Source organism: Mytilus trossulus, chromosome 13 (assembly GCF_036588685.1).
Source record: "Mytilus trossulus isolate FHL-02 chromosome 13, PNRI_Mtr1.1.1.hap1, whole genome shotgun sequence".
In the NCBI taxonomy this organism is placed as follows: Eukaryota; Metazoa; Mollusca; class Bivalvia; order Mytilida; family Mytilidae; genus Mytilus; species Mytilus trossulus.
In genome coordinates, this window is record NC_086385.1 from 6,117,725 (window position 1) to 6,131,525 (window position 13,801).

The following is a 13,801-nucleotide window of genomic DNA, read 5'->3' on the forward strand; positions in this document are numbered from 1 at the left end:
ACATGTGTGAAAACTATTTTTTTACAGATAGTGTTATCTTAACCAACGGGTAATAAAGATACCAATCTGTCAAATATAGAGTGTTAAGTTAACAGTTTATTTACCTTAGTACATATTAGGGGATTTAATATCTAGGCTGATATTGACAAATGTAAAATTTACAGCCGATTAAATAGAAATATTGAAGAAAACTTCATAATTTTGTAAGATTTTTCCCCACAATGAGGTACAGTTAAGGGTAAAGATAGATAGCATTACCCAGTTTTACTGTAAATTCAGAAATTATTATGCACATTTGTTATTATGATTTTGTCATTTTAGACTAGAATATGCTATTTGAATTTTTGCGATATTGACAAAAATCGTCGCATTTTTCGCAATAATGAAAGCACTGCTATAATTTTTGAAGAACATAAATGAGGCACCAACCCAATGAAGTAAATGATTTCCAAAATACATCTAGAGGTAAAAACTCAGTTTTTAACAGTACAAAGGTCAGAATGTTTATTATGTAATATAAGAATTATTTTACGGGTATCTGTGTCCCCCATACTGCTCTCTGGACTACGGGTATCTGTGTCCCCCATACTGCTCTCTGAGTTCAATGGGCCAATCTGATCTATTGCTGTAATCTGGTAATGGTCAGTATTTCTTCGTTAGCTTTTCCAAATATTTCTCTTCTGAAACTACAAGGCTAATTTGAAACGAATGTGTTCAAATGATTATGGTGATGTAGGGAAGTAAATAATGTATATGCTAATGAGGTGTCAACTCATTGATTATATATAGAACAATAATGCCAATTATAAGAGTTATTGCCCATGTAGCGAAATTGAAAAGTAGACAAATGGAGATCCACAAATGATTATTCATCAGTCATCTACAGGGGCGGATCCAGCCATTTTGAAAAAGGGGGAGGGGAATCCCAACCCAGGACAAAAGGGGAGGCCAACTTAATGTCCCCTTCAAATGCATTAATCGTCCAAAAGAAGGGGGCGGTTCCAACCCCCAGATTCCCCACTCCACCCACCAGGATCCACAACTGATCTATCTAATGATGACCTAGTGTGAAGAGCCACATACTTTCGGAATGACAATGGTTATGTAGAACAGACTATAATGAAAATGAATTTTACACAGACCAATTTGACTATAATTTGTAGGTAAACAGAATTATTGAGTAATTGATTAATTGTATTGGTATTTTTAGTAGGAATGTAATAGAGCAATTATACTACTGTAATCTATATTGATATTCCTTAAGTGGGACTTATAATGAATTAATACTTGGTTTATATTGAGTTTTTTTGGTTGGGAGGGGGATGGGAAACTAGGTGACAAAAGCTACATGTCAGTATAAAAAAGAAGATGTGGTATGATTGCCAATGAGACAACTATCCACAAGAGACCAAAATGGACCATCATCCAAACATCCATAGGATGTGATGGATGATGGACATTCTGTAAGGAAGCCGAAGGCTTCGCGGGTTAAAGATGAATATCTTATTCTACAGGCTAGTAACGACCTTGTTTTACAGTTGAGTGATTTTAAATCATAATCACCTGTACAAATCCACTCATGCGTGCATATATAAACCCGTGCACACCTGTATTCTGTCTCATTTTAAAGTATCCCGAAAAAGGATGTGAGCGAAAAAACTCATTTAATTGTATATAAAATGGGTGGGCCATAAATCAAGGGCGGGTCTTTAACCCGCGAAGCCTTACAGAATGTCCATCATCCATCACATCCTATGGATGTTTGGATGATGGTCCATTCTATTACAGAAGCCTACAGCTTCTTGGTTAAAGATGAATCTTTAAAGCAAAGAGATCAATTAAATGAGATAAAAATGGCCACAAATATAAGATTTGAAACATCCACATTTAATGCTGTCATAAAATATTACAATTATCATAATCACATAATCATGACACAAAGTCCATAAAGTTCATTTATATATCCAACACAACACCATGAACACAATCCTGGAAAAATCGACGGCTCTGGTCAATCCACGTACAATGTTATCGGTTTCTGTAAGAATGGAACTCCTGTAAAATATTATTTAGGTTGACATTAAACAGACAAAACAGCATTAATAAATTTCTTTTTACCTGTCTTTACACCTCTTTTAGCTTCAACCTCTCTTAGATAAAATTTCTTAAATGTTTTTGCAGATTTCCAATTTGCTGTTTTCATAATTATATCTAGAGTGATACCAGCACTAAAAGCTGCAGATGTAGAGGCGCCTCTGAAAGAATGCGCCTGAAATTTTGTAACATCAATACCAGATGAAGTCAAGACAATTTTTAACCATCGAGCTAAAGTTGAGGTTGATATTTTACGCCATGTTCTAAAAGACACCAGGAGATAATCATCTTTGCGCAATTTTTTGGTAGCCTTCAAATAATATTTTAATGTGTATACTGGGCAAAGTTCTTTTTTCTTGTATGCATCCAGAGTTATGTTCTGGTTAATCCTACCAATTCTGTCTGTTTTTTGTAAACAGTTCATAGTAAAAACAACAGTTTTACTAGATGTTTCCATGTAATTCAAATTCAAATTTGTCAAAGTTTGAGCTCTTTGAGCAGTAGTTAAAGCTAATAAAGTTGCAATTTTTAAAGTTAACATCTTGAGACTTAAACTTTCCAGTGGAAATAAAGTTTCTAAATAATGAACAACTTTACCAACATCCCATGTGATGGAATATTTAGGCAAAGGTGGTCTTGCATTAAAAATTCCTTTCATAAATCTGGAAATGAGATTACTATTGATTACTGTATTACAGCCAATTGATGCCAGAGTCTGGCCAATAGAACATTTGTTCATATTAATGCAACTATAAGATTTGCCATCATCATAGAGTCTAGCGAGAAAATTCAATACTTGTACTTCATTTGGTGAAGTGGTATTGATTTTTTGTGTATTACACCAAAGATACCATTTCCGCCAACTATATTCATATTGTCGCGAGGTAGAGACTCTCCATGACTGAGTGATGATGTTTCTAGCTGATTTTGAAATTCCCTTCTTTTGGAGGGAATGCCTGATACTACACAAGCGACTAGGAATAACTTTCTCATGTTTAGCGGGTGCTTTTGATTGTTGTGTACAAGTCTTAAAAGATCTTGACAAAAAGGGAGAATAACAGGATAATCGACCAAACAATTCAATAATCTTGGAAACCAAGGTTGGGATGGCCATGTTGGAACTATCATTAAAACCATTCTCACCTGTTCCTCTTCTACCTTGTTCAAAATTCTTGCTATGATACTGAAAGGAGGAAAAACATATGGTAAATAATTTTTCCAAGAGAAAGAAAAAGCATCAGAAGCCATAGCATCTGGATCTGGAAACCATGAGACATATTTACTTAACTGTTTATTAAGTCTAGAAGCAAATAAATCAATATTTGGTTGAAAGAAATGCCCACAAATATTTCTAAATATATTTTCTTTCAACTTCCATTCAGAAGAGTCACTAAAATTTCTTGACAATTGATCAGGAGTAATATTATCTTTCCCTGCAATATGGACTGCTGTTATAAAATTGTTTTTATCAGCAGCCCAGAACCATATTTCTCTTACTACTTCCAACAGTGCTACAACACTACCTCCCATGTTATTTATATATTGAACTGCTGTAGAGCTATCAGATTTAATGCAAATATGAGAATTTGAAATGTTTTTTCCTAATGAAAAAAATGCATATTTTATAGCTAAAAGTTCTAATATATTAATGTGTGAAATGCTTTCAGATTTCATCCATCTTCCTTGAGTCTTATTTTTACCATAAACCGCTCCCCATCCAATTTTAGAAGCGTCAGTTTCAATATACTCAGTAGGAGTACCAAAGCTTATACTTTTCCCTTCATTCCTATCTACATTTTTAATCCACCATAAAATTTCATTTCTTGAATTCTCGGAGAGACTCATGATACCATCATAATTGTCATTGTTTTTGCTCAAAGCTAAAGTTTTCTCAATATCTAAATATCTATGAAAAATTGGTGCTAATAAAACTGCACATGAAGCTGAAGTAAATAAACCTATTAAAGAACTTACTTCCCTGATAACAGGATTGTATAGACTATAGATTTTGTTTGCACTTTTCAAAATCTTTTGTATTTTTTCTTCTGTCAGAAAAACTTTAAATTGCACAGAATCAATCAAATATCCTAGAAAAATTATTCTCTGTGTTGGAATGAATACTGATTTTTCTTTATTTACTAAGAACCCTAGAGAGTGTAACAGATTTCTCAACATGACAGTATTTTCATAACAAATGTTCTCATAGGGACTATGTAATAATGAATCATCTATGTAGAAAAAAGACCCTACTCCTTGGTTCCTTATATGAGAAAAAACTACTTTCATAAGTTTTGTAAAAATTCTAGGTGCACTTGCTAACCCAAAACAAAGACAAGTAAATTCATAAATCTGATCTTTCCAAACAAATTTCAAATATTTTCTACATTTTTTGTTCATTGAAATTGAAAAATATGCATCGCATAAATCTATTGATGTAAAATAATCATTCTTGCTAATATTCAACAGAACAGACTGTAAATTTTCCTGTTTGAAATGAAAATATTTCACATATTGATTCAGACCTTTCAAATTAATTACAGGCCTATATTTCCCATTCTTCTTCTGAACAAGAAAAATATTTGATATAAATTCATCTTTCTCATGATTCGAAATTTGTATTGCACTTTTTGACAATAAAATTTGAATTTCATTATCAATTAGTTCTATTTCAGTTTTGTCAAAATTCATAATTTTTGGCATAAAAAATTGAACCGGTTTATTTTCAAATTCAATTTCATAACCGTTTTGAACTAGACTAAGAATCCAAGGATCGTATGATATTTTTTCCCAATTATGTAAACCAAAACGAATAGACCCAGCTATAAAAGTGGGAGATAGATTTTTTACCTCTAATATCTCCTGCCTCTTTGGTTTCTGTAACCAGCTCTCCCTCTGTAGCGGGAGTTTCTCATGCCTCTTTGGCCATAATTGTTGTTTTGGTATCTTCCTCTGCCCCTGTTTATACCTGGGGGGCAACCATAGCTGCAACCCCCTTGTCTCCAGTTTTTTGAAGTAGCTGTGTTTACAACTCCCTTCATCTTCTGGGCATCATTAATATCTTTAACTTTCTTGGACACATCATCTCCGAACAAATATTCGGTAACGTCTAAATGTCTTGTACACAGTTGATGGTACTTCTGATCCATATTGTTTTTCAGTGTCATGCGTCTAACATATGATATTTCAAAAAATGCTGCACAAAGCATTGACAGGGCATTATTAATGTTGACCCTCATTTTAGCCACCGTTTTTACTGCATCTGGTTTCGTCAGTGCTTCTGCAGTACGTATTACTGGTACAATGCCAAAACCCAAGATCCTTTGTATGGTCTGAAATGACAGATCATCACTTCTGGCTTGGCGATTCAATAGATGCCAAATCTCAGGATTAACTTTAGGAGGTGCCAAAGACTTGCTATTTGAAGGAACTTTATAATCCTTAGCTATTTCTGTAATAACAGACTTACGATTTGTCACAGCGTTTACAAGAGCAGCGATACTCTTATGTGTTTCGTCACCAAACTTGTCATCATCTTCAAAAATTTTTGGTATAGCATAAGCGAACTCTTCCTCGCTGTTTACCTCTGATTCAAACTCATCATCTGCATTGTTTCCAAAAATGTCATATTGACTAAAGTCAACTTCACCTTCACCTTCGTCATCTTCCGGTGCAACCGGGTGTTCCGGTGCACTCGCTACTTCATATCTGTCGGCATTACTATTTTGCCTGTCTAACAAGAGTTCTAGTTTAGAATAAATTCTTCTGAATTCATCTTCTCTTTCTTTATCTTTATCTGAAGGTTTTGTAATGTTTCCCCGTTTTACGGGAGCCTTTCCTTTCTTGTTCTTGCCAGGTCCCTTACCCGGGCCTCTTTCATTGTTTTGTTTACTTGTGCTAGTTTTCTTTAATTTCTTAACACTTTCTGGGGGAACCACGACCGACTTTAATTGTCTCTTTTTGGGTGGTGAGAAGTGTACTGACTCATCAGCCACTGCAGAAAACCCAGAGAAACTAGCTTCGTCCCCCGAAGCCAGAATGGACATAATGTCCGCCGCCACTTGGCTGGACTGGGAAAGACCCGAGTCGGAGTCTTCAGTACTAGACATTATAAAGTATAGACACGAGTCGTGTCTGCTGATTCAGCAATTTTATTTTTACTTTACTTTACTCGTTCTAGCCTTAGAATAAAATGAGGCAGAATATATATATGGAAGTGTTTAACGACCTTGACTGGCTTTTCAGCCCTCGCACGGTCGGCTCGGTGCCCGAAGACGATTGGTGAGCATTTAAATGTTTTGTGCCGTGGGTCAGGAACGGGTAGCAAAGGACGCCGAATGGAGGCCGCCATCTTGGTTTTGGTGAGTTGTTTTTGGTTTGTTGACTATTTTGGATTTTACTTCTTCACAACGGCTGCTTTCAGGGCCAGTTTGGTCAGCTTGGCAGCCCGCTAGCCTCGATGATGGAGTACTGGTAGATGAATCGTGGACGTAGTTCTAAAGATGACAGGAAGCGTTATCAGGACCCAAGCCGTGAGGCAGGAAAATGAAGGTCGTATCACCCAACAGCCTAGGATACAGCCCTCGGACGTTAATCGGCATGACACTCCCCATAATAGACAATGGTTTTGGAGGCATGTTAACGCGGGTACGCCAACTACTACGTCTCTCTGTACGGCATGGATTGGTTTCTGTCATCTTAGTAGTATGTCGTTGACCATCTAGCAATAAACCCTCATCAAATACAGGTGTGCACGGGTTTATATATGCACGCATGAGTGGATTTGTACAGGTGATTATGATTTAAAATCACTCAACTGTAAAACAACGTCGTTACTAGCCTGTAGAATAAGATATTCATCTTTAACCAAGAAGCTGTAGGCTTCTGTAATAGAATGACACAGACATTAACAACTATAGGTCACCGTACGGCCTTCAACAATGAGCAAAGCTCATACTGTATAGTCAACTATTAAAGGCCACGATAATACAATGTAAAACAATTCAAACGAAAAAAACTAACTGCCTTATTCATATAAAAAAATGAAAGAAAAACAAATATGTAACACATACACAAACTACATCCACTGAATTACAGGCTCCTGACTTGGGACAGGCACAAACATAAATAATGTGGCGGGGTTAAACATGTTAGCGGGATCCCAACCCTCCCCCTAACCTGGGACAGTGTTATAACAGTACAACATAAGAACAAACTATAAAAATCAGTTGAAAAAGCCTTGTTTATAAGAGTCCAACATTACACAGGAGGACAAGTGTAATGACTGTGAAGACCAGTTTTGGTTCTTGCTTCTTCGTGTTGTGTGCTTATAAGCAAACTGTTTTGTTATAAATTGGGTCGATTGTTTTCTCATTAGATTTGTTCACCTTTTTCATATATCAGCCTTGGTCAATTATATTATTTTGTTTTTTTATACGACCGCAAATTTTGAAAAAAATTTCGTCGTATATTGCTATCACGTTGGCGTCGTCGTCGTCGTCGTCGTCGTCGTCGTCGTCGTCGTCGTCGTCGTCGTCGTCGTCGTCGTCGTCGTCGTCCGAATACTTTTAGTTTTCGCACTCTAACTTTAGTAAAAGTGAATAGAAATCTATGAAATTTTAACACAAGGTTTATGACCATAAAAGGAAGGCTGGTATTGATTTTGGGAGTTTTGGTCCCAACATTTTAGGAATTAGGGGCCAAAAAGGGCCCAAATAAGCATTTTCTTGGTTTTCGCACTATAACTTTAGTTAAAGTTAATAGAAATCTATGAAATTTTGACACAAAGTTTATGACCACAAAAGAAAGGTTGGGATTGATTTTGGGAGTTTTGGTTTCAACAGTTTAGGAATTAGGGGCCAAAAAAGGGCCCAAATAAGCATTATTCTTGGTTTTCGCACAATAACTTTAGTTAAAGTAAATAGAAATCAATGAAATTTAAACACAATGTTTATGACCACAAAAGGAAGGTTGGTATTGATTTTGGGAGTTTCGGTCCCAACAGTTTAGGAATTAGGGGCCAAAAAGGGACCCAAATAAGCATTTTTCTTGGTTTTCGCACCATAGCGTTAGTATAAGTAAATAGAAATCTATGAAATTTAAACACAAGGTTTATGACTATGAAAGGAAGGTTGGTATTGATTTTGGGAGTTTTGGTCCCAACAGTTAAGGAAAAAGGGGCCCAAAGGGTCCAAAATTAAACTTTGTTTGATTTCATCAAAATTGAATAATTGGGGTTCTTTAATATGCCGAATCTAACTGTGTATGTAGATTCTTAATTTTTGGTCCCGTTTTCAAATAGGTCTACATTAAGGTCCAAAGGGTCCAAAATTAAACTTAGTTTGATTTTAACAAAAATTGAAACCTTGGGGTTCTTTGATATGCTGAATCTAAAAATGTACTTAGATTTTTGATTATTGGCCCAGTTTTCAAGTTGGCCCAAATCCAGGTCCAAAATTAAACATTGTTTGATATCATCAAAAATTGAATAACTGGGGTTCTTTGATATGCCAAATCTAACTGTGTATGTAGATTCTTAGTTTTTGGTCCAGTTTTAAAATTGGTCTAAATTAAAGTGCAAAGGGTCAAAAATTAAACTAAAGTTTGATTTTAACAAAAATTAAATTCTTGGGCCTCTTTGATATGCTGAATCTAAACATGTACTTAGATTTTTGATTATGGGCCCAGTTTTCAAGTTGGTCCAAATCAGGATCTAAAATTATTATATTAAGTATTGTGCAATAGCAATCTTTTCACAGTATTGTGCAATGGCAAGAAATATCTAATTTCACAATATTGTGAAATAGCAAATTTTTTTTTAATTAAGAGTTATCTTTCTTTGTCCAGTATAGTAAGCAAGAAATATCTGCAAGAAATTTTTTTAATTGGAGTTATCTTTCTTTGTCCAGAATCAACTTAAATCTTTGTTATATACAATATACAATGTATATTCACTTTTTACTACCAACTGATAAATTTAAATAATCTTTACCATTCAGTGATAACAAGCAGTTTTTTTACATCTTAATATTTTATGATGTATTTAAATGAGTAGTAATTGTTGCAAACTCCATTAGAATATTTTAATTGAAATTAGTTTTGGAATAAGGGAAAGGGGGATGTGATTAAAAAATTGGGTTCAATTTTTCTCATTTGAAATTTCATAAAAAAAATTCTTTAAACATTTTTTTGAGAGGATTAATATTCAACAGCATAGTGAATTGCTCTAAGAGAAAACAAAAATTTTAAGTTCATTTGAATACATTCATTCTGTGTCAGAAACCTATGCTGTGTCAACTATTTAATCACAATCCAAATTTAGAGCGGAATCCAGCTTGAATGTTGTGTCCATACTTGCCCCAACCGTTCAGGGTTCAACCTCTGCGGTCGTATAAAGCTACGCCCTGCGGAGCATCTGGTTCTCATTGATGAAGGCTGTATATAGAGGGGTCTATACTTGATAACTTTTTTTTTGATATCATGTGGATAGTTTTCTCAGTTGCAATCATACCACCTTATTTTTATACTTGGAACTTTTGCTTTAAGAAAGTTAAAGTCATGTAATATAAACCACCTACACAACCACAAAACAAACTAAGATGTAATGAATTTATGTGAAATGAATTTCACAGCATGTAAAAAGATTACATAATAGCTTTGAATGGGATTTAAATCTCATTTGATAAAGTTATGTTTTTGTAAATTGTATTTATAGGCGGGGTTATTGCAAATAAAATTAAATTGAAATGTAACAACATTCATATTTAATAGTATGTATCTGAGTGTTTTTAAAAATATTCAATCTTGTGCAGTGATAGCAAATAGCTAGATCTATCCATTTTTAAAGGCAGTGCTTTAAGGCCTGACTTTTAAGTCATGAGGTTCATCTTTTCATACTCAGTCTTTGCTGGGGGTCTTTTGGCCAGAAATAGATCCGGAAATGTTCGAATTTCTCCTCTTCTTTTTATGGTATGATATGGTTTTTGTTTCGTTCATTTACATTGGGGACTAAAGAAACGATCAGTGTGTATTGTTCGTTTTGTAGAACTTGCTATTAGTGTGTATTTTGCATTATAAGCAGTCAACCTGACTACAAACTATCATTATTTGTATATTCCGTGAGGAAAGAGGTCGGGTCAATTTCAAGTGTTATCTGACATATAAAGATTCTTTAACTAGTTCAGACGTTGATATAACAATGAAAAGTCGACTGAACATGATTTATATTACATCTTCTATAATTCAAAGCGGAATTCGGTTTTAAACGAGAAACCGTAAAGCCTTTTCAATTTCGGTATTAGTTATGTATGTTGTCTACTTATTATCCTGGTTCCCTGTACTACGTTCCGGGTATTAGCTATTTGATATATTTGATGTGTAACATTACAATCGGGTACCAGCCAATCTACGTGTGTATGTGTACATGATTTCCCGCCAAAATGACCGACTTAAAAAATAGTCCATAAACGTTCCGTATAATGATATGCAAATTCATAATTAATCGTAACTTTTTTTTTATCTTTGTATAATAATAAAACAAAATGGATTCAACAAAATTGAAAATAGCATTATTTTACGAGGATTTCTCATATTTTTTTCACTTCCGGGCGCAGTAATACGTATGTTTTGAAGAAGCTCGAAGAATTTGACAAAGTGAATTGAGAAGGAAACGGATAGATATACGTCCTTGTTATCAGGTAAAACAATTTAAATGTACAGAACAAACACATTTACTTCACACAAATAGTACAGGCTTAAGCTTTTTATTGTCTAGCTTATACACAACTGTAGTCAAGTGTTTAAACAGTTAAACGACGGCGGTGACCTACAAGGTACGGGTCATACTGGGTCAAGTCTAAATATGTAAACATATCCACGTGCTATTAGGTAGAACGCATCGTAATGCAATATCTACAATTTTTTCCTCCTTTATACATCGTTTAACCAGATATATTTCTCCTTTTTACATAGTTTAACCAGATTTATTTCTCTTTCAAATACACTTAAACACGGGTTGTATGTACTTCTTCTTATGGTATCCGGTTATCCATCAGATTTTTGATGATTACTAACTGCTGCGTACGTATCTTTTCTAGTGTTTTCTTGTCCTTATTAAAGTTCATTTGTTGATGTTTAAATATTTTTGAACGACTGAACACAGGAGTGAATGAATGCAACAATTATATATACTGAAGACTTGGGCTGTACAATGATAGTGTACGTATATCATACAGATAATTATTCTAGCAGTAATTATGTTAATTTAGGATGAAATGTCTAATGACAGGAATTCATGAGCTATGCCTCAGGCTTTCTGAAAAAATATCAATGACAATGTAAACAGGAACAAAACATTGACACGAATGATGCTCTCTTCTATGTTATATAGTTATTTAGGTATATGTGTTGCACAAGTTTCAATTAAACTTAAGTTATAAAACTTTTTTTCAGGGCACAAACCCACTTTAAAGAGACTTGTCTACTGCCATACCCATCCTATTTTCATGCACCATTTGCAAGCAAGAGACTGAATGGTTTGCAAAATTAAAAATCAGGATGGTGTCCAATTAAAACAAAAGAACTAAACTGGATGATTATTGTAGGAGAAATCTAGAGGAAAGTTTTGATTTGTGAAATTGGTTTTCCTGAAAAGTCATTCATCCTAGCCTGCAGAAAGGAACTATAACTGTCCACCACCAACTGACGAGCTAATGTTGAGCTTCACATATGGAATTACTCAAATACCATCAATGTCTATGTTTTCAGCACAGATTTCACAATTTATGACACAGCTGTGCTTTTTTTATACCTGTTAAAGAGTTGTATACTAAATTTTATTTTTTTATCAATAAATATATATTATATTAATTGTGTCATCTAAGAACTTGTATTTTGCCAAAAGATGCATACTAGTGAATGAAAGTGGTGCAGTTCATTTTGCTTTGGTATATAGAATTGAATTACAATTTTTCATGTTATTGGAATGCATATAAAAATACATATGGTACAATGTATATGATATATAGTGAGTTTATCAAGCAAAAGTGAATAAGAAATAGGTATAAGCAGTTACAGGTACTACTGTACAATCTCAAACAATGAGAAAAACTAATACCGTAAAGAGAATTTCATATTTACAAGTAAGTTTTGTTTTTGCGTTGAACAATTTTCTTCTATTGTTTTAATTGCAAATATGGGAAGTGGTTGAAATGCTAATGAGACAGCTGTTATGGCCACAGAGCCTTAATTGAAAACTTCTTTTTCATTCATACCGGTAGATTTTGCCTGGAGTTAGAAACATATCTGCCAACTTTTCAAAATGCACATGGGGGTTTTACGTGAAAGATGGTTCATAAAGTCATACAAAACCTTCAAGGGGGCCTTCAAATGGAAGAAGGACAAGTCGCCCCACTGGCTAATCGCCCCACTTTTTAAAAAAACACCACAAACTGATTTATCAAATTGCCCCACATGTGAAATTGGTTAAATCATGTTAAATATTACTCCTGCCAACTCGCCCCACATGTGAAATTGGTTAAATCATGTTAAATCAGGGTTCTCGCTAAGGATTTTTGAAGGCGAGTCCAGGGACTCGTCATTTTGGCCACGGTGAGTCATGGTAACTGTGTTCAGTTTATACAAAATATTTCAATATTGATGTATTTGTGGACTCACCAGTTTTGAAAATGGTGAGTCCAGACAGATTTTGATGAGTCCAGGACTCATGGACTTGCCTTAGCGAGAACCCTGTTTAATATTACTCCTGCCAACTCGCCCTACTTATAAAAAAACGGTAATTTTTAGATTAATATATATATAAATAATTAAAAATAAAAACTCGCACCACTTTAATGAAAACTAATCTACACAGAATACAAACAAACCGAAAATTAATTTAATTACTATTATTGATATATACAGAAATTATAATTCTAAAAAAAAACTGATTGTTGAAGAATAAATGTAAGTTTTGAAGCTTAGTTATTTGCATAACAATTGAAAAGAAACCTGTTAATTGTATCATAAGGCAATATAAGGAATTGAACTTATATTCAATGGGATAACATCTTTTTCCATACGTGGGGCGAGTTGGCATTACTAAATTCATCCTGGTTAATAATATATTTATCTAGATTTCACCGATTTCCATTAGGTGGGACCAGTTGGCAGGAGTAATATTAACAGAATTTAACTTATATACAACGGTATAACATCTTTTTACATAAGTGGGGCGAGTTGGCATTACTAAATTCTTCCTGGTTAATAATATATTTATCTAGATATTATCGTTTTCTATTAGGTGGGGCGAGTTGGCAGGAGTAATATTAACAGGATTTATCACAGTTCACAAGTGGGGCGATTTGGTAATCCAGGTTGGGGCAGTTTTTTTTTAAAGTGGGGCGAGTTAGTGAAAAAGTGGGGCTATTTGCTAATGGGGCGATTGTCATGGATTCCCTTCAAATATATTCTAATATGGTTTTTGGCTTCTTCTTGCATTAACACGCTTATAGCCATTGTTGAATTAATTGTTTTCTTTAAATAGTCGACAAAATTGCTCTTACAAAATTTCCATTTGGGAGCCTGGAGCTCGATGGAGGAAATACTCTGCAAATACTGACAGTTGGCAGGTATGGTCATCAAAAAAGTTGACATGTTACTATGTACATTTACCATTATGTTACATTTTACTTGATGTTCTTGCTATACACAC

The 13,801-nt window shown here is 34.3% G+C and overlaps 2 protein-coding genes across 3 annotated transcripts in view; one reads left to right on the forward strand and one right to left on the reverse strand.

The window, feature by feature from the left end:
* LOC134694996 (islet cell autoantigen 1-like) overlaps positions 1–13,801 on the forward strand; it is a 45,211-nt gene that overhangs the window by 26,550 nt on the left and 4,860 nt on the right. The gene's annotated exons all lie outside the window — the stretch shown is intronic.
* Positions 1,819–6,823, reverse strand: LOC134694997 (uncharacterized). The gene is made up of 3 exons (XM_063556124.1): positions 4,942–6,823; positions 3,238–3,277; positions 1,819–2,055 (listed from the first exon to the last, which is right to left on the reverse strand). The coding sequence occupies exon 1, from the start codon at positions 6,198–6,200 to the stop codon at positions 4,944–4,946; it is 1,257 nt and encodes a 418-aa protein (XP_063412194.1). The 5' UTR covers positions 6,201–6,823; the 3' UTR covers positions 1,819–2,055; positions 3,238–3,277; positions 4,942–4,943.